This window comes from Neofelis nebulosa, chromosome 16 (genome assembly GCF_028018385.1).
Source record: "Neofelis nebulosa isolate mNeoNeb1 chromosome 16, mNeoNeb1.pri, whole genome shotgun sequence".
Classification (NCBI taxonomy): domain Eukaryota; kingdom Metazoa; phylum Chordata; class Mammalia; order Carnivora; family Felidae; genus Neofelis; species Neofelis nebulosa.
This window is the reverse complement of record NC_080797.1, coordinates 49,207,841-49,230,411: the sequence shown is the minus strand read 5'-3', so window position 1 is coordinate 49,230,411 and position 22,571 is coordinate 49,207,841. Positions and strand designations below refer to the sequence as shown.

The following is a 22,571-nucleotide window of genomic DNA, read 5'->3' as shown; positions in this document are numbered from 1 at the left end:
CCTATATAGTATTGTTACCAAACTGTTTAACCTGAATCTTATCAACAGGAAACAATCGGATAAAATCCAGATTATAAGACATTCCTCAAGATAACTGCTAACTTGAATTCTATAAAAATGTCATGAAAGACAAAAAAAATAAAAGGCAAAACAACAGTTTTAAAGACTAAAGAGATATGAAAGTCAAATGCAATACATAATACTTGATTGGATCCTGGGTCAAGAATAAACAAAATAGGGGCGCCTGGATGATGGTCAGACTTCAGGTCAGGCCATGATCTCTACGTTCGTGAGTTCCAGTCCCACATCAGGCTTGCTGCTGTCAGCGCAGAGCCTGGTTTGGATCCTGACCCCTTCTGTCTGCCCCTTCCCCACTTGCGGTGTGTCTGTCTGTCTGTCTCTCTCTCTCAAAAATAAACATTTAAAAAAAAATGGGAATGCAAGCTGGTGTAGCCATTCTGGAAAACAGTATGGAGGTTCCTCAAAAAATTAAAAATAGAACTACCCTACGACCCAGCAACTGCACTACTAGGTATTTATCCAAGGGATACAGGTGTGCTATTTCGAAGGGACACATGCACCCCGATGTTTACAGCAGCACTATCAACAATAGCCAGAGTATGGAAACAGCCCAAATGTCCATTGATGGATGAATGGATAAAGAAGATGTGGTATATATATACAATGGAGTATTACTCGGCAATCAAAAAGAATGAAATCTTGCCATTTGAGCTATGTGGATGGAACTGGAAGGTATTATACTAAGTGAAATTAGTCAGAGAAAGACAAATATCATATGACTTCACTCATATGAGGACTTTAAGAGACAAAATAGATGAACATAAGGGAAGGGAAACAAAAATAATATAAAAACAGGGAGGGGAACAAAGCATAAGAGACTCATAAATATGGAGAATAGAGGGTTACTGGACGGGGTGTGGGAGGGGGGATGGGCTAAATGGGTAAGGGGGCATTAATGAATCTACTCCTGAAATCATTATTGCACTACATGCTAATTTGGATGTAAATTTTAAAAAATAAAGTATTATGTTTAAAAAAAAATTAAAAATAAAAATAATTTTCAATTCATGAAGCATACCAAAAAAAAAAAAAAAACCAAAATAAAAAGATATAAAGACATTTTGGAAATAAATAGATAAATATAAATATTGACACTATTGTACCAATTTTAAATTTCCTTAGTATGATCATGGTATTGTGGTTATACAGGATTATGAAATTGTTCTTTTTTTAAAGTTTATTTGAGAGAGAGAGAGAGAGCAAGCAGGGGAGGGGCAGAGAGAGGGAGAGAATCCCAAGCAGGCTCTCCATTGTCACCATGGAGCCTGATGCGGGGCTTGAACCCACGAACTGTGAAATCAAGACCTGAGCAGAAATCAAGAGTAGGATGCTTAACCAACTGAGCCACCCAGGTGCTGCAGATTATGTAACTGTTCTTGAGAGACAGTCTCAACTAATTAAGGGCAAATGTCATGATGTCTACAAACTACTTTCTAATAGTTTATTCAAAAATGTACATTATACACATACACATATATAATGTGATTGTTAACATTTTGCAGTTTTCCTCTTCTCTCTTTCATATATACACATGAAAAATGTTAACAATTGATGAACCTATGTGAAGGGTATAAAGATGTTCACCATATTAATACTATTTTTTATACCTTTCTGAAGTTTATAATTGTTTAGAAGTTGAGGGCATCAATAAATGAATGGACAACCAAAATGTGGTATTACATACATACAATGGAATATCATTCAGCTTTAAGAAGGTAGGAAATTCTGACTCAGGTTACAACATGGATGACATCATGCTAAGTGAAATAAGCTAATCACAAAAAATATCTATGATTTCACTTATATTAGAGTATCAAATTCATAAAAATAGAAAGTAGAAGGGTGGTTACCAAGGGCTAGGAGGAGGGGGAAATGGAGAATTGTTGTTTAATGGGAAAAGAATTCTAGTTTTGCAAGATGAAAAAGTTCTAGAGATTGGGTACACAACAATGTAAATATACTTAACAAGATTGAACTGTATCCTTAAAAATGGTTAAGATGGTAAATTTTATGTTATATATATTTTATTACAATTAAAATAAAAATCATGTTTTATAATCAAAAACTCAAAAAAAGCCAAGAGTTTACTCTTTAAAAAGATTAATAAAAAGGATAAACTGTACCAACACTGATAAAGAAAAAACATAAAACCAGAGAATACAAATTGATAATATCAGGTAGGGATAAGGAGAACATGGCTACAGAGTTCATAGATATTAAAAAGATAATAAGACATTTTATAATAAAAAATAAAGTTTTAAAAAGTTGGGTGGGGGACACCTGGATGACTCACTCGGCTAAGCACCTGACTCATGATTTCAGCTCAGGTCATGATCTCATTTTGTGAGTTCAAGCCCTGCACTGGGCTCTGTGCTGACAGTGTGGAGCCTGCTTCTTTCTCTTTCTCTTTCTCTCTTTCTCTTTCTCTCTCTCTCTCTCTTTCTCTCTCTCTCTGCCCTTCCCCAACTCATGCATACACGGTCACTCTCAAAAATATATAAAGAAACTTCAAAAAAAGAAAAAAACATTAGGGGTAAATGTTACAATAGAATTCAACTGAACAATTATCATTTTTACTATTATAATCCATTGACATTATAGGTTAAATAGGCTTTTGTGTACTAGTTTGAGAACTTAGAGCCTATAATACCATTCTTATGAGAAAATATACTAAATTTATTAATAGCTTCCCATGTTTATTTGAACTCTGAAGGAAGGTACTTAAAACTGTGGAGCATAAAGTGCTTGTGATGAGCACTGGGTGTTGTATGTAAGTGTTAAATCACAAAATTCTACCCCTGAAACTAATATTACACTGTACGTTAACTAACTGGAATTTAAAAAGAAAGTTTAAAAAAAAGTGGAACATATATTTTTCCTTCACTATTGTTTACAGCAATGTTTCCAAAGAGGAGTACTCTGCCATTATAGAAAGCACAACTCTTAGTTATATAGTAGCTTAGCATTCCAGGCCCCCACCTACTAAATATCAATAGTTCCTGCCAAGTAATTGTGAAAAACAAAATGTCCTCACAAATACACCTTGTTGGTTAAAAACAACAGCTTTATAAAGAACTAGAATTGTGTTAGGCACACAAATGATGCTCAATATGTAGCGAACTGCTTTAAATGACTTCATAAAAAGAAAGAGGGTAGATTGACAAATGACAGCTCAAATGTTCCTAGGGAATTAAATAACATTTATTGTTCTAAAACATTAAAATTTTAAGTTATATGACTCATGAGAGTTTTCAATTCATTTCAGATATTCAAACATATGCTGAATATCTGGTAACTAATGCCAGGTATTAATCTAGGTGCAGTGGAAGAATGGGAACATGGAAGGAATAAAATAATACCACTGTCTAATGGAAAAAAGAAACACATGAGCAAAGAATTATGCATAGGAACTATGGTAAAGATGTTAAATTTTTTAAGTTTATTTTGAGAGAGAGAGAGAGAGAGAGAGAGAGAGAGAGAGAGAGGGACAGCGTGCGTGGGGGAGGGGTAGAAAGAGGGAGAGCCTCTGCACTGCCAGCACAGAGCCCAATGAAGGGTTCCAACCCACTAACTGTGAGATCATGACCTGAGCCAAAACAGAGTTGGATGCTCAACTGACTGAGCCATCCAGGAGCTCCTTGTTTTGTTTTTAATTCTCATTTTTTAAAAAAAAAACGTAAAAAATATTTAAATGAGGAAATTGCAATATAGTCTTTGCATCTAAAGTGTGTATTTTTACTCACTAAACTCAAGGAATGCTATTTATCAGTATTTCCCTTGGTTGACACTACCGAGTAGCTGACAGATTTTCTTTTATTCTAAAGCTAAGATGTTGGATTTCCTACAGGATCTGTTTGCTAGTATTTCAGGTATCTTCTAATTTTTTTATATAAAATTATATTGACGTAAAAAGATTGAGAGCCTTCAGAAAACTAACCTGTGAGTTATTAATGACATGATTAGCCTCCAGTTGGATACTAAAAGTAACACCAAGTTCTGATGAAAAGGATTTCATTGGTGATAAGGTCCCAGATGTCAAAACAATGGTCCAAACTTTACCATTAATATCTGAAAAGGCCTAAAAGGAAACATTATTAGATACATAAGATCATCTTTAAAACAGTCAAACATATTTATTTAATTGTTGGTACTGAGCAAGATGACAAAATTTTCATTTACAACATGATAGGCTTACCACAGCTGGATTTAAGCACCAAAAATTTAGCACACGAACTGCAGTTTTCTGTCTTACACGTTTCCTACTTTTTGCTTGAGCAAAGAATTCATTTTTATCTGAAGAATCAGTCTGATTTATCCAAGAATAAGTCTGTTGAATAGCAACTTTATAATCATCTGCAAATCTGCATGAAAATAAAATGGTAATTAAATGCAAAACTTCATGAAACATATGATGTCCCAGATACATACAATGTAAAAACTGATTATATTAAAACTAAATTGAAAGTCGTGGTATCTTCCCACTCAAAGATAACATTTTCGCCACCAACAACCCCCACCACTAATTAAATTAAACTCAGTAACTCTGATAGAAAATGAATCATTAAATCTTACAATCAACTTTCTCACTTAGAGATTAGATATTATCTAAATATCCACCCCTTACCATTTCCCATTCCTACGTTCAAACAATACATAAATCATGGCCGAAACAGAATTAAAATCCAGGTCTCTAATTCCTAGTCCAGAGCTCTTTGCATTCTGTGCTACACATTATCAGCTACAAAACAGATAATAGGGTATCATTAAAGAAACTAAACAGTGGATTATACTTTTTTTTTTTTTTTAATTTTTTTTTCAACGTTTTTTATTTATTTTTGGGACAGAGAGAGACAGAGCATGAACGGGGGAGGGGCAGAGAGAGAGGGAGACACAGAATCGGAAACAGGCTCCAGGCTCCGAGCCATCAGCCCAGAGCCTGACGTGGGGCTCGAACTCACGGACCGCGAGATCGTGACCTGGCTGAAGTCGGACGCTTAACCGACTACGCCACCCAGGCGCCCCTATACTTTTTTATTACATGAGAAAAATGGAGAGAATTTTTACTGAAGATTTCAAAAGTTTAGGAAACTAATTACAAAATTTAAGTTCCTTTAAAATATGGGTCTCAGTCTTCATTAACTTTTAATGAAGATATTGATTTTTGTGATGCCATCCAACTTACAATTTCTTTCAATAAGAGGCTATACACATTTCAACTTACAGAATAAAACTAGTATTCCCTACCATGTCCTCACAATAATATTTACTGTTAACTTCATCTCTAGAGATCAGATCTCAAAGTTCAAGTCAGGACCCTAAAATCTGTGGAGAGAATTTTATAAAAGTACAGGGAGCTAAAAACTATAAAACATTTAGAAGAAAACATAGGGAAAAATTTTTATGATACCATATTTGGCTACATTTCTTGTATATACCAAAAACACAAGCAACAAAAGAAAAGACAGATAAACTGGGTTTCATCAAAATTTAAAAACTTTTGTGCATCAAAGGACACTATCAGAGAATGAGAAGACAACCAAAGAATAGAAAATCTTTGTAAAACATGTATCTGATATGGGATAATATCCAGAATATATAATTAACTCTTACAACTTCACAACAACAACAACAACAACAAAAACCACAACCCAATTCAAAAATGGGCAAAGGAGGAGCACCTGGGTGGCTCAGTTGGTTAAGTGTCCAACTTCAGCTCAGGTCATGATCTCGCAGTTTTTCAGTTCGAGCCCCATATTGGGTTCTGTGCAGACAGCTCAGAGCCTGGAGCCTGCCTCAAAGTCTCTTCTCTGCCCCTCCCCCACGCGTGCTCTCTCTGTCTCTCTCTCAAAAATAAATAAATACTTTTAAAAATGGGCAAAGAGGGGTGTCTGGGTGGCTCAGTTGGTTGGACATCTGAATTTTGGTTTCAGCTCAAGTCAGAAACTTGCAGTTTGTGGGTTCAAGTCCCACATGGGGCTGTGCACTGACAATGCTAAGCCTGCTCGGGATTCTCTCTCTCTCCCTTTCTCTCTTCCCCTTCCCCGCTGGCTCTGTCTCTCTCTCAAAATAAACTTAAAAAAAATTTTTTTTAATGGGCAAAGGATGCAAATAGACATTACTCCAATGAACACCTGCAAATGGACAATAAGCATATGAAAAGATGCTCAACATTACTAGCCATTAGTGGAGGGTGGGTAAATCAAAATTATAAGCAGATACCACTTTATACCCATTACGATGGCTATTACCCAAAAACCAGAAACAAGTATTAGCAAGGCTGTAGAACAACTAGAAATGTTGTACATAACCATGGGAATCTAAAATGTGCAGCTGCTATGGAAAACAGTATGTTGGTTGCTCAGATAGTTAAATATAGAATACCATATGATCCTGCAATTCCACCGCTAGAGACTCAAACAGATACTTGTACATCAAAATTCACTGTAGCATTATTCACAATAGACAAAAGGTGAAAATAATCCATGGTACATACATACAATGGAATAATCAGCCATAAAAAGGAATGGCATTGATCTATATTACAACATGGATAAACCTTGAAACCATTATGCTAAGTGAAATAAGTCAGATGCAAAAGAACAAATATATGATTCCACTTTTGGGAGATATCTAAAGGACAAATCAATGGAGATGAAAGAATAGAGGTTACCAGAGGTTGTGGGAAGAAAGAAATGAGATATAGAGATCCTATTTGGGCTGATGAAAAAGTTCTGGAAGTGGATGACTGCACAACAATGTGAATAAACCTAATGCTACTAAAATATATATTTGAAAAATGGTTAAAATAGTAAATTTTATGTTATGTATAATTTGCCATATAAAAAAAAAAACAGGAACCAAATAGTACTACAATTTAATAAGGGGTAGAGTGAGGGGAGTTAACTCTTTCTCATATTCCACATTTCACTAGATAGAGGCTTTATGCAATAAGAAAGAGACTTTCTGACACTGGAAGAAACATATTTAAAACTACACTTAAAAGGTAAATGTTTAAGTTCAGTCATATACAACTAAAAATTTAATGCTGAATTAACTAATAAGATGTATTTAAAGTATATTTATTTCAATAATCATTTTCATTAATAAAGACTAATTTCAATTGATCTAAGTCTGTGCCAATAAGTAAGAGTAATATTTATACCACTTATTTACAATGATTGTAGGTACTCACACAAAACAAGTATGGATTAAATACATACTAGTACCCAATAAAATTAATATTTTTAAGATGAAAAATACAGAGGGGCCTGGGTGACTCAGTCGGTTGAGCATCCGACTTCGGCTCAGGTCATGATCTCATGGGTCCGTGAGTTCGAGCCCCGCGTCGGGCTCTGTGCTGACAACTCAGAGCCTGGAGCCTGTTTCAGATTCTGTGTCTCCCTCTCCCTCTGACCCTCCCCTGTTCATGCTCTGTCTCTCCCAGTCTCAAAAATAAATAAACGTTAAAAAAAAAAATTAAGATGAAAAATACATATGTATTAACTTACTTGCTGTTTTGCCTAAAAAGATAGTCAAACACCATAAAAAGTCCTTTGAGTATTATTTGAGTTGAAGCACTAATAATCGGTACTTCTCTTGTCTCCTCTCTACCATGAATTGGTAAGACTTTTTCTTCTTTTTGAAGGACAGAAGAAAAATGTCCCTGAAAGAAATTACTGTTATTAAGTATACTGCAGGAAATGGGAAGAAGAGGAAAAAAACCTCTCAAAACTATAATCAAACGCAAATGAAATATACATTGAAATTTGAGGAAAACATTACCAATACACAAGTGCTAAAAGTGTGTTTTAAATTCCCACATATTCCAAAATTCTCTTCAGAGTTCAAGACTCTTTAATAATAAGTTGTACACTTAGGAAGTTCATTACTTCTTCAGGCAATTAGGGTATTATTTAGCACCCTTCAAAAGTCATGAACTAGGCATGTCTAGTGGGCCCAGTTTTTAGAGCAGGCAACTCTTGATCTCAAAGTTGTGAGTTCAAGCTCCATGTTGGGTGTAGAGCTTACTTAAAAAAAAAAAAAGAGAGAGAGAGAGAGAGAAGAAAAGAAGAGAAAAGTAATGGACTAAATAAAAATGTACCAAATGGTTTCTCCAAGGAGCTTAAGAGTTGATACGCCACCTAAATGCCTGAAATATTTCCAGGGAGTATTCCAACAATGAGAATAATATGACTGCATGACAAGGAAAATCTTAAAAGTGACTCAAGGAAATAATACATGCTAAATACAGAATGTATACTAACTGGCTCACTTGTTTTCATGTGACTAATAAGTTTTAATACAGATAGAAGTGTGGACATAAAAGGGGCACCTGAGTGGCTCAGTCCGTTAAGCGTCTGACTTCGGCTTAGGTGATGATCTCGCGGTTTGTGAGTTCGGGTCCCTTGTCAGGCTCTATGCTGACAGCTCAGAGCCTGGAGCCTGCTTCAGATTCTGTCTCCCTCTCTCTACCCTCCTCCGCTCGCACTCTGTGTGTCTCTCTCTCTCTCTCTCTCTCTCTCTCTCTCAAAAATAAATAAATCTTAAAAAAAATAAAAAATAAAGTGCTTAAAGCAAACTAAAAAAAAAAGAAGTGTGGACATAAGAAAAAAGAAAAGTATGCACTCGCACATTGTGAAAACTCTGAATATTGAAGCAAAAGATATTGGTGACAACTCTGATGTTTGACAATAAAGTATGTGTTCAATAAAAATAAAATGAGAAAATAGTTAAGATAAATTAAGACATAATATTAACATTCAGATATATTTTGAAATAATACACATCTAGAGTAAAATTAGTTTCCACTGAACATTGAAGGATACAAATAGAAAGATTTTTGAAAAAGAAACAAAAAATGAAAACATTAACTTGGAAAAACATTCAGGACTACAAATTATTAATGAAAAACAAGTATTCAATTGTTCTTCTTTTTTGTTAATTTTTTTTAATGTTTATTTATTTTTGAGAGACAGAGAGACACAGCCTGAGTGGGGGAGGGGCAGAGAAAGAGGGAGACATAGAACATGCAGCAGGCTCCAGGCTCTGAGCTGTCAGCACAGAGCCAGACGCAGGGCTCGAATTCATGAGCCATGAGATCATGACCTGAGCCAAAGGTGGACGCTTAACCAACTAAGCCACCCAGGTGCCCCTCAACTGTTCTTTTTAAAAATCAAGTCCCCTCAGCAATACTTTATATAAAGGCTACAATTCTTCCCCAACATTGGCAGAACACTGGCAATTTATTCTGTAAAACTACAGAACTTCTGAATAGACATTTTTCCAAAGAAGACATTCAGATGGCCAAGTCGCACATGAAAAGATGGTCAACAACTAATCATTAGGGAAACATAAATGAAAACCACAGTGAGATACCACTTTACACCTGTCAGAATGGCTAGACTCAAAAAGACAAGAAATAAAAAAGTGTTGGTAAGGATATGGAGAAAAAGGAACCCTCTTGTATTGTTGGTGGGAATGTAAATTGGTGCAGCCAATGTGGAAAGCACTATGGAGGCTCCTCAAAATATTAAAAGAAGAAATACATTATCCAGCAATTCCACTATTGGGTATTTAGCCAAAGAAAATGAAAACACTAATTCAAAAAGACAAATGCACCCCTATGTTTACTGCAGCAATATTTACAATAGCCAAAATATGGTAGCAATCCAAGTGTCCATACATAGATGAACAGATAAAGATGTGGTGTATATATACACACAATGGAATACTACTCAACCGTAGAAAAGAATGAGGTCTTACCATTTGTGGCAACATGGATGGACTAGAGGCTATTTTGCTAAGTAACATAACTCAGAGAAAAACAAATACTACATGATTTTACTTACATGTGGAATCAAAAACAAAACAAATGAATAAACAAACAAAAAGCAGACAAAGACCCATAAATGCAAAGTACAAACTAATGATTTGCCAGAAGAGGAGTGGGAGATACAGACTTCCAGTTTGGAATGAATAAGTCACAGGGATAAAAGGTACAGAATAGGGAATAGTCAAGGTACTTTAATAGCATAAGATTGTAGCATAGCATAACATAAAGACTTGTTGAATCACTAAGTTGAAAGTAATGTAATACGTGAAAACTAATGGAATGTTGTGTGTCAACTATACTTAAAAAAAAAAAAAAAAATTGGAAAGAAAGCCCAAACTACAGAAAATCTTCAACTACTGAAGGTAAGGCAATGTACTAAAAACACATGGACTGAATGAAATTCTACATATTGAATCATGAAACTACTCCAAGGCTACTTCTGCCTAGGTTACCTAAAAATTGACAAGTGGGTTTATAGATAAATAGAAAACTAAGCATATTTATTTACCAGTAATTATTACTTCACAGGACACATAAAGTTGTATACAAATTTAACCTAGTAAGCTACATGATAGTTACTATCATAAGCTATGATAATATGTATACACGATAATGACATACACACCGAATATTAATTATGGTGAAAGAGGAGAAAGGTAAAGAGAGGAAAAGTAGAAAGAGAGAGGAAAAAGAGACTGAGTGTATGAGAGACTGAAAGGGAGAGACAGTGTGTGTGTGTAAAGGAGATAATGCATCATCATACATTATAGGAAGTCAACAGAGAATATCTAAAATTGAAAACTCAAAAGCAGCAGAACTCAAATGTTATTTAGAAAACGGGTTAAATATCAGAAGAAACCACCAGAAGAGTTAAATGTGCCACTAGGAGGGCGACTGGGTGGCTCAGTCGGTTGAATGTCAGATTTCGGCTCAGGTCATGATCTCGCGGTCTGTGGGTTCGAGCCCGCATCAGGCTCTGTGCTGACAGCTCGGAGCCTGGAGCCTGCTTCGGATTCTGTATCTCCCTCTCTCTCTACCCCTCCCCCGCTCATTCTCTCTCTCTCTCTCTCTCTCTCTGTCAAAAATAAATAAATATTAAAAAAAATTTTTTTTAAATAAATCAAAGTGCCACTAGGAAGTGAAAATTGGGATTGAGAAGGAGTGGGGCAGATGAATGCTTTTCTTGATGGTACTGACTCTTTAAATTATATACATGCTACTTGTGTAAAAATTAACTTCTAAAAATTTAATAATCACAATGTTGAGTTTCTTAGCTAGCTAGGATTAAAGGAAATTTCCTTAACCTAATAAAAATATAACTATAAAAATCCTACAGCACCTATTGAATGGGAAAAAATTTACAAATCATATATCTAATACAGTGTTCATATCCAGAATATATAAAGAACTTACAGTCAATAATAAAAGACAACCCAATTTCAAAGTAGGCAACAAACTTGAATAGAGATTTCTCTAAAGGAGATATATAAATGGACATTAAGCACTTGAATAGATGCTCAACATTAGGAATTATGAGGGAAATGAAAATCAAACTACACTGAGGTACCACTTCATTTCCCCTAGAAAACTATAAGAAGAGATAACAAGTATTAGTGAGGATGTGAAAGAAATCAGAATCCTTGTACACTGTTGATGGGATTGTAAAATGGTGCAGCCCCTTTGTAAAACAGATTGCAGTTCCTCAAAGTTAAACACAGAACTCTCTCAAAAATAAACATTAAAAAAAATGTATTTTTAAAGGGGGGGGTGGGTGGGGGGACGGCACCTGGGTGGCTCAGTTGGTTAAGCATCTGACTTCAATTCAGGTCATGATCTCACAGTTCATGAGTTCAAGCCCCACATCAGGGTCTGTGCTGATAGCTCAGAGCCTGGAGCCTGCCTTGGATTCTTTGTCTCCCTCTCTCTCTGCCCCTCCCTGCTGTGCTCTGTCTCTGTCTCTCTCAAAAATAAACATTAAGAAAAATTAAAAAAAAAAAAGTTAAACACAGAGTTACCAAATGGCCTGGCAATTCCCCTAAGTATATACCCAAGAGAATTAAAAATATAAGTGCACATAAAAATTTGGACATGAATGGTAAAAGCATTATTTATAATAGACAAAAATAGAAACCACCCAAATGTGTCAAGTGATAATGAATAAACAAAATGCAGTAGATTTATACAATGGAATATTATTTGGTAATAAAAAGGGAATGAAGTATTCATGAATGTTATGACATACATAGATGAACCTTGAAAACATACACAATGAAGGATACCAGTCACAAAAGCACCATATCATGTTTCCATTTATGTGAAATGCCTAGAATAGGCAGGTCTATAGAAACAGAATGTAAATTAGTGGTTTCCAGGAGCTGGGGGAGAAGGAAATAGGGAATGCTTGCTAATGGGTACACAGTTCTTTATGAGGTGATAAAAATGTTCTGAAATTAGATAGCAGTGATAGTTGCATAACTCTGTGACTATACTAAAAATCACTGAATTGTATGCTTTAAAATGGCAAATTTTATGGCATGTGAATTATATCTCAGTCTAGCTGTTAATAAAAAATAAAAGAATTTTAAAACAATACAGTAGACATGTTACTAAATGATGTAACACTAGTAATATAGCCTCTTCTGGGTAGCAGTAAGACCAAAATGTGTTTCACTGCCCGTGATAAACAATGCTCTAAAAGTTGAAGCCAGCAAAGAAATAAAATGTGATGGAGTTGGAAAGAAAATAGTCATTACTCATAGACAATAAAATTACATGGAAAATTTAAGAATCCATAGGCAAACCTATAAGATAGTTTAGCAACATAGTTACTTACAAGATAAATAAATAAAAATCTACCATTTTTACACACCAATTAGCAATTAGAAAATGCAATTTTTAAAATATACTATGTGAAAAATAAACAGAAACTTTAACTTACTTAGGAATAAATCTACCCCAAAACACCTAAGAGTTTTAAAAATAAAATCATAAAACTTTATTGATATATAAGACATAATAAATGAAGAACTTAATATACATTGTGAACAGAAAAACTCTGTATTGTAAATATGTCAATTCTTTATAAATTAATCCATAAACTCATTGCAATTCCAATCAAAATTCCAACAGATTTTCATAGAAATTTACAAGCTAATTCTAAAATTCAGTTGAGATCCCAAAGGAAAAGAACAAAGAGGAGATACGCCCTACCACTATCAATATTTTTCTAATGCCAGAGTAGTCAACAAATATGACAGTTTAGATAAACAGAATCATAGAACAAAGTCCAGAAATTAATTCACAAATAAGAGAAAATTAGATATAAAGGCAGAAGTGTCATTATAAATCAGAGGAAAATGGATGGATTATTTAGTAAATGATGCTGCGAAAATTATCCATACAAGAAGTAAAATGGATTCCTAACCTCACAATATAAACAAAAATGAATCCTAGGCTAATTAAAAACCTTTATTAAAAAAATAGTAACACTTTTAGAAAATGTACCACAAGATAGGGAAAGACTGCTAAAACTAAACTCAAATACAATTCACAAAAGAAAACACTGATAAATTTGAATGCACTAAAATAAAAAACACTTAGAAAAATACTCTATAAACAAACCATAGATACAAGAATATACATACAATGCAATAAGCAACAAAGAATTAGTATTTTGAATATATAAAGGAATAGCAATGTATACAAAGATACATTTTCAAGGATGTTCACAGCAGAATTGTTTCTTATCCTTGGAAAACTGGCAACAACTTATATTTCAAATGACAGATTATCAAGTAATTTAGAATATGTGTACTCACAAAAATGCTACATGGCAATTAAAACTCATGTGAAAAAATCTTTATTAAAATAGTAAAGTACTCATAGTACACTGTTAAGTCAAAAGAGGCTATAAAGCAACATGTATCATATCAGAAATCTATTTATGTTAAGGATATATGCATAGAATAAGAGAGATGGTCATAAATCCAAAAGTTAATAGTGATCATGTTTGGTAGTTTTTCTTTTTCCTTTGTTTTCTTTTTCCTTTCCATGTCTTTGTACTTTCCTAATTTTTCCTTGACATATATTTTATCTGTACCTTTTTAAAATTAACGTATAATACACAGAATGCACTAGTCTTAAGTATACAGCTCCCTAAACACACACACACACACACACACACACACACACACACACACACACGTAACCAACACTCACTGAGGAAACAAAACATTTTTTGAATCCCAGACGGTTCCATTTTGCTCCTCTCAGCCCAAATTGCTCCTTACTGTTGCACAGTAGCAACCAGTATTCTGAATTTGGCTAACATAATTATGTTTGTCTCTTCTTAAAATTCATAAAAATAAAATCATACAGTTTGTACTCTTTTGTGTCTGGTTTCTTTTATTCAACATTATGCCTGCAAGATTCATTTGCATAGTGGCAGTGGTTCATTTTTTAAATTGCTGTCTAATATTCTACTATATGAATATCTCACAATTAATTCATTTCACTGTTGATATGAACCTTTAAAATGCAAAGTTTATGCAAAACAGTCATGAAAAGATGTCACAATATGGACAATATTTATGATACCATATTGCATTTTAAAAGCAGGGCAAAAAGTATAAATATCATCTAATTAAAATACATTTTTAATGCTCATATGCTCATATGCTAGTGGTTATCATGCTAGCCATAGTTTCTATCTGTTTGGTTCAAAGACCTCTTCAAATCCAAATGAGGGAAATTACAAAACTCTGATAAAAGAAATCAAAGATCTAAACAAATGGAGAGATACTTCCTATTCATAGATAGAAAGACTCAATATTGTTCAGCTGTCAGTTCTTCCTAGTTTGATCTGTAGATTCAATGCAATTTCAATCAAAATCCCAGAAAGTTACTTTGTGGATACTGACAAACCGACTCTAAAGTTTATTTGGAAAGAAAAAAACCAGAATAATCAACACAATACTGAACAAAATCAAAGAACTGACACTACCTGACTTCAAGACTTACTATAAATCTATAGCAATTGATAGTGTGGTATTAGTGAAGGAACAGACATATCAATCAATGGAAAAGAATAGAGAGCCGAAAAAAGGACCCATAATAATACATTCAACTGATCTTTAACAAAGGAGCAAATATAATCCAATGGAGAAAGGATGGTCTTTTCAACAAATGGTGATAGAATAATTGGACACCTACATGCAAAGAAATGAATCTAGATACAGACCTTATATACAACACAAAAATTAACTCAAAGTGGATCACAGACCTAAATGTAAAAATGCAAAACTATAAAATTTCTAGAAGAAAAAGACAAGAAAATCTAGGTGGCTTTGGGTTTGGTGGGGAGTTTTTAGATACAATATCAAGAGCATGATCTGTCAAAGAAAAAATTGTTAAGTTGAACTTTATTAAAAGTAAAAAAGTTCCATAAAAGACACTGTTAATAGAATGAAAAGACAAGCCACAGACTGGAAGAATATATCTACAAACATATATTTGATGAAGGACTTGTATACCAAATATACAGAGAACACTTAAAAATCAACAACAGGAAGACAAAGAACCCAACTGAAAAGTAGGCAAGGATCTGAAGAGACATCTCACCCCAAATAAGATATATAGATGGCACATAAGCATGTGAAAAGATGTTCCACATCAAATGTCATTAGGGAATTGTACACTAAAACAGTAATAAGATACTACTACATATCCATTAGAATGGGTAATATTCAAACCACTGACAATACCTAATATTGGCAAGGATATAGAATAACAAGAACCCTCATTCACTGATGATGGGAATATAAAATGGCACAGCCACTTTGGAAGACAGCAGTTTCTTACACAGCTAAAAATGGTCTTACCATATAATTCAGCAATTGTCCTAAGTATTTACTATTTACACAAGTGAGAAGAAAGCATGTCCATATAAAAATATGCACACAAGTATTTATAAGAGCTTTATTCAGAATTTCCCAAATTTGGTAGTCACCAATATATCCTACAGTAGGTGAATGGATAAACAAACAGTGTGTATACATGCAGTGAATATTGTTTAGCAATAAAAAGAAACAAGCATCAAGCCACAAAAAGACATGAAGGAACCTGAGTATGATTCCAACTAAATGACATTCTGGAAAAGGCAAATCTATGGAGTCGGTTGAAAAAAAATCAGTGGTTGCTAGAGGTTCAGGAGGGCAAATGAGATGTGGTGAAAGGATGAATTAAGAAGTACAGCACAGAATATTCTTAAGGCAGTGAAAACATTCTGTATGATATTTTAAGAGTAGATACATGACTTTGTTTATATCAAAACTCAGAACTCCGCAATACAGAGAGTGAACCCCAATGTAAACTATGGACTTCAGTTAACAATAATGTAACAATATTGGTTCAATTGTAACAAATGTACTATACAATTGCAAGCTGTTAATAATAGAAACTGTAGAGTGTATGAGTGTGTGTGTGTGTGTGTGTGTGTGTGTGTGTGTGTGTATGCGTGCCTGTGGGCATGCGTGCGCCACACGTGTGGCTAGGGTTAGGGGAATATGAAAATTCTGTCCTTTCTGCTCAATTGTTCTGTAAACCTAAAACAACCACTCTTAAAAGCATAATCTACTGGTGGCTCAGTCGGTTGAACGTACGACTTTGGCTCAGGTCATGATCTCACGGTTTGTGAGTTCGAGCCCCACATCAGGCTCTGTGCTGACAGCTCAGGGCCTGGAGCCTGCTTCGGATTCTGTGTCTCCCTCTCTCTCTGCTCCTCCCCTGCTCACACTCTGTCTCTCTCTCAAAAATAAATAAAGATTTTTTTAAAAAATTAAAAAACAATCCATTAATTTAAATAAGTAATTAAGAACAAAAATGATAAAAACATTCTTATCTGGGGGGGAGGGAACAACCTCTTTCAGAATAGAAGTTATGAAGCCTCTACTAGAAAAAAGTACAGAAGTGCATACTCATAAAATTTTGCATACAATTTCGTAAGATTCACAGACTCCCCCAGCCCACTCATGATCCCCCAGGTTTATAACCTCTAACTAAATTAAGGAGAACAAAAAATGAATTTACCTTTTTATTTTCTAAATTTTTAACTTGTATAACTGACAAAATAACTTTTATTACAACCTAAACATATTGACTTGTTTTAGACTGGAATAAAGCAATTCATTCCGTTAAGCCTTATTTCTTTCACACTAAATAATGCTACTTTTTCATCCATAAATAATAATGATCAGTTATTAATTATAAATGAATTATAAATAATTTATCAGTTAAAAATTATCAAACTTAAATAAAATAAAATTAAAAAAAATTAAATTGCTACTTTTTTTAGTCTGTATTAATTTATTCACTATTAAACCATTCACTAAATAAATGTCACAGATAGAAAAATGTCTTACCTGCAAAATGGGAAAAGTAGCAGTGGTGATACCCATTTTGTGTAAATTTAAGAGCATTTCACTTCCACTCCATATTTTACAGGATGATTCATAATCCCTTTCCACAAGATGTTCAGAGTTTGCTTCTAACCAACTAAAATAAAACAATTCCATCAATCAGTATTATCCTTATGTGCACTATTTCAATAAAACAAAGAGAACTGTGATACATTGATCATATTCCTTGAAGCTCTTAGAACACAAATGCGGATTAAGACATCTTTTAAGATGCATGCATGTCTCATATTGCAAAATAAACATTTATATAGCTAAAAAGTAAGCTTTTATTCAGAAAAGAGAAACATGTAGGTGATTTCCCAATTGTGTTTTATGAATTCACACTGCTTTACTTGACTATCTCTCCAACTGACAGCCAGGTCGTAGCATATCCCAAATGCACATAAAGGAAATACAAAACAATCTAATAAAGAAATTAAGGTGTTACATATTAACACCAAAAGGGAGTTACTAGAAAATATATTCATTTGTATGTAAATACACACATTTTTATATTCAGCCAGTGCTTAAATGTCTATATTATTATACAGTCACATACTGTACTGGGTACTGGAAATACAGTAGTAAATAAAATAGGCAAGATCCTCATTCTCATAGAAATTACATTCTACCAAAGGGAGAAATAAACTTAGAAACATATACATGAAACAAGAAAATATCAGATAGTGAAAAGTGTGATACCATGAAAATACAGGATAAAGTAATGATATAGGATAAATGTAGTGATATAGGATATAATGTAATCTAATTGCTATTTTTTTTTTTTTAATTTTTTTTTCAACGTTTTTTATTTATTTTTGGGACAGAGAGAGACAGAGCATGAACGGGGGAGGGGCAGAGAGAGAGGGAGACACAGAATCGGAAACAGGCTCCAGGCTCCGAGCCATCAGCCCAGAGCCTGACGCGGGGCTCGAACTCACGGACCGCGAGATCGTGACCTGGCTGAAGTCGGACGCTTAACCGACTGCGCCACCCAGGCGCCCCCTAATTGCTATTTTAATTTGAATGCCAAAGAAGTTCTCCATGAGGTAACATTTATTCTAACAACTGAATGCAAAAAGTACCCAATCATAAAAGGATCAGGGGGGTGGGGGTGGGGGGTAGTATTCCAAGCAGAAAGAACAGCTAGTGCAAAAATCCTGAAGTGGTTAACAAATTTTACTTATTTAAGGATCTGATAAAAAGCCAATATAAAGTTGCAACACAATGGGCAAAAAAGAATAACATTATGATCAATGTTAAGAGTGACAAGCAGGGGGCGCCTGAGTGGCGCAGTCGGTTAAGCGTCCGACTTCAGCCAGGTCACGATCTCGCGGTCCGTGAGTTCGAGCCCCGCGTCAGGCTCTGGGCTGATGGCTCGGAGCCTGGAGCCTGTTTCCGATTCTGTGTCTCTCTCTCTCTCTGCCCCTCCCCCGTTCATGCTCTGTCTCTCTCTGTCCCAAAAATAAATAAAAAATGTTGAAAAAAAAAAAAAAAAAGAGTGACAAGCAGTATTCAGGTCAGGTTAAGCCAGGGTTAGGAAATCTGGATTCTATTCAAAAGTACAATGGGAAGGTTTTAAATGAAGGGTTTTAAATAAGAGAGAGACAATCTAAGTGTTTAAAAGATGATTCCAGTTTCTAAGCCAGACTGGATTAGAGAAAGGCAAAAATGAAAACAGAGACTGTTGGAGGCTGTTACAGAATTCTACTTGAGAGATGATTCTGAGATGATAGGAGACTGAAGGATTTGGGACATACTGTACAGGTGGCATTTATTAAACTTACTGATGAACCGGATGAAGTGAGGCAGTATCAAGGACAACAGATTTCTGATTTGAGGAACTGCTTGGTAATGTTTGCTTAGGTAAGGAAGACAGGGAGCATTTGGGGGGAGTAGGTAAGGAAAAGGAAGGAATTTTGTAAAGTTGAAATGTGATATCCATATCCAAACAGACACATAAAGTACAGTTGGATATATGAAAATAGCATTCCAGAGACAGACTAGAACCTAGATTTATTAAAGACTGGGCTAGACACAGATTTAGGCGTCACTAGGACTGCTATGGTACTTGGTTATGTAATTTAGGCAAACTGCAGAGACAGAGAAGAAATGAGGTCCCAGGACCAAATCCTGAGGCACTTCAATATTAACATATCAAACAGAGTAAGAACTATCAAAAGAAACTGAGAAAGAATGGACTGTGAGGAAGACGAAAACCAGGTGTCATAGAGGCTATCTAGGAAACACACTCCTATGTTGTCTCCTCTTGTCTCACTACTTCACCTCTGACACATCTGGTCACTAAATGTATGTGGCATTCTTCTTTCCTTACACCAAGCAATTCTCAAGACACTAGCTGGGTGTCCTATAATTCAATTCAATTCTGACACTAACTGGAGTTAGAATTGGCACAGACCCCAAAGGCTAAGCATTCAGCCTCACCAGACTGTCCTCCCCACCTCTTCATCTCAGATGCCAGCATAAAAGTCCAACTTGTCATTTGTACTTCTGACCAACCAGCTATAAATCAGAGGTTCCCATGACCCCTCCTCAGGTTTAATCATTTACTAGAACAACTCACAGAACTCGGAAACACTTATGTTTACCAGTTTATTATATAATAAAGGATACAGATAAATAACCAGAAGAAGAGATATACGGGAAGAAGTCTGGAAGGGTCTAAGCACAGGAGCTTCTGTCCCAGTAAAGGCAGGGTGCTCTAAGCACATAAATGTGTGTACCAGTCTGGAAGCTCTCTGAATCCTGGCGTCATCATGTAGGCATGATCGATTATTAACTTAATCTCTACCCTTCTCCCTTTCCAGAGGGAAGGTGGAGCTGAAAGTTCTAAGCTTCTAATCATAGTTTAGTCTTTCTAGTGACCAGCTCCATCCAAGAGCCCACCAAACATCACCTCATTGGAATAAAAAACAGTCCTATCACCCAGGAAGTCTCAAGGGATTTAGGAGCTCTGTCAGGAACTGGGGTCAAAGACCAAATATTAGAACAAAAGATGCTCCTAACACAAAAGTGTTACCACCACTTAGGAAATTACAAGGGTTTTAGAAACTCTGTGCCAGGAACTGGGGACAGAGAGCAACTCTGTTATATATATATATATACACACGCGTATACATATATACATATATATGTATACGCGTGTGTATATATATATATATATATATATATATATATATGCCAAAAACATTTTCATAGAGGTGGTAGTCAACAATATCCAAAGAACACTGCTGACAGGCTGAGTAAGATAACAGAAAAATAACCTTTGGATTTGGCAACATATGGATCAATGGTGACCTTGATAAAAACAGTTTTAGTAGAATTCTGCAGACAGCAACACAGCAGAGATCAATGAGGAAAGACCAGGGAGTGAGAAAATAGAATTAGCAACTATAGATAACTCAACAAATCATGCTGTGAAATAAAAATGACAAACTGCTACATGGCAAAAATACCATAAGGAAAGACACAAGCACATGGCAAAATAGGGGAAAAAATATTGCAACTCTTATCACAGGCAAAGGGTTAATTTGCAAAGACCTTGTACAAATCAGTAAGAACCATAACAAGAACAAAAAGAGGACACAGAGGTCAATAGACAGCTGACAGGAAAGGAAATATAAATGGCCTATTAAGGCGCGCCTGGGTGGCTCAGTCGGTTGTGTCTGACTTCGGCTCAGGTCATGATCTCACAGTTTGTGGGTTCAAACCCTGCATCAGGCTCTGTGCTGACAGCTTGGAACCTGAAGCGTGCTTCAGGTTCTGTGTTTCCCTCTCTCTGCCCCTCCTCTGCTCGTACTCTCTATCTCCCAGAAATAAATAAACACTAAAAAACATTTTTTTTAGTAAACAAATAAATGGCCTTTTAAAATGCTTAATCTCGGGGCAGCTGGGTGGCTCAGTTAAGCATCTGACTCTTGATTTTAGCTCAGGTCATGACCTCATGGTTTGTGAGACTGAGCTCCAAGTCTGACTCTGCTTACTGCACAGAGCCTGCTTGGGATTCTCTGTCTCCTCTTTCTGCCCTTCCCCTGTTCAAATTTTCTCTCTCTCTCAAAATAAATAAATAAACATAAAAAAATAAAATGCTTAATCTCAATCCTATTCAGAGAAATATAAGTAAAAACTACAGTGGGATACCAGTTTTCACCCATCTGACTAGAAAAAAACTTTCATGCTCTCATATATTGCTCATAGGAGTATAAATTAGTCTTCTACCCATTCCCCTATTGTGTAAGTTTTAGAAATATCTATCAAAATTACATGTAGATCTATGCTCTGACCCAATAATCCCACTTCTAAGAATTTTCCTATATCTTCCCAAACATGTGACATATGTTCAGAGTTATTCATTACAGTAATGTAACAGCATAGGATTATAAACCTCAGTACCTATTAATTAGAGGCTAGTTAAAGAAATTAGTGGACATCCATGCAATGGCATTTTAGGCAACGATTTTTTTAAAACTGAGAAAGCTTTCTAAGTCTTGATATGGGAAGATCTCCAAAATATATTGTTAAGCAAAAAAAGGCAAGATATAGGAAGACAAAGGTATAAAGTACAGTGCCAAGAGTTAACAATACTATACTATATACTTAAATATTTGCTAAGAGGGTAGATCTTACATTAAGTGTTCATATCATAAAAAAATAAGAGGGCAAAGGAAACTTTCAGAGGCGATATATTTATGGCAAAATTGTGGTGACAGTTTCATGGATGAATACTTATCTGAAAACTCATCACGTGTATACATTAAATATTTACAGCTTTGTGTACCCCAATAAAAGGGCTTAAAAATAACATATTTTTATGCTTAAAATGGAGAAGACAAAAAATGGAAGTATAGTATGCTATCATTTGGATAAAAAGGAGAGAAAGGGGAAAGTATATTGCTTCATATATGCACTGAATTGCTCATAAATATGGACTGAACGACAGATAAACTTGTTCAGGAGGAGAGAAACTAAGCAGATAGAGAACAGGGTGGGAAGGAGTTTTTACAACATAAATTTGTATACCTTTTATGTTCAAACATGAGACTGTACAACATTCAAAAAAATTTTAAACACTTTTTTAAAGTTTATTTATTTTGAGAGGGAGAAAGCATGCATGCAAGCAGGCACCCCAACATTCAAAAAATTTTTGAAGTATACTGTGAGGGAAAAGAAAAGTGCTGCAGGGG

At 35.0% G+C, this 22,571-nt stretch overlaps 1 protein-coding gene across 1 annotated transcript in view; it reads right to left on the bottom strand.

Annotated features, from left to right (window-relative positions):
- The window catches only part of BRIP1 (BRCA1 interacting helicase 1), a 209,866-nt gene that overhangs the window by 121,456 nt on the left and 65,839 nt on the right, over positions 1-22,571 (bottom strand). Inside the window, 4 exon segments of the mRNA XM_058702531.1 lie at positions 4,019-4,159; positions 4,277-4,442; positions 7,590-7,744; positions 17,332-17,464. Of these exon segments, the coding sequence (XP_058558514.1) occupies positions 4,019-4,159; positions 4,277-4,442; positions 7,590-7,744; positions 17,332-17,464 (595 nt within the window).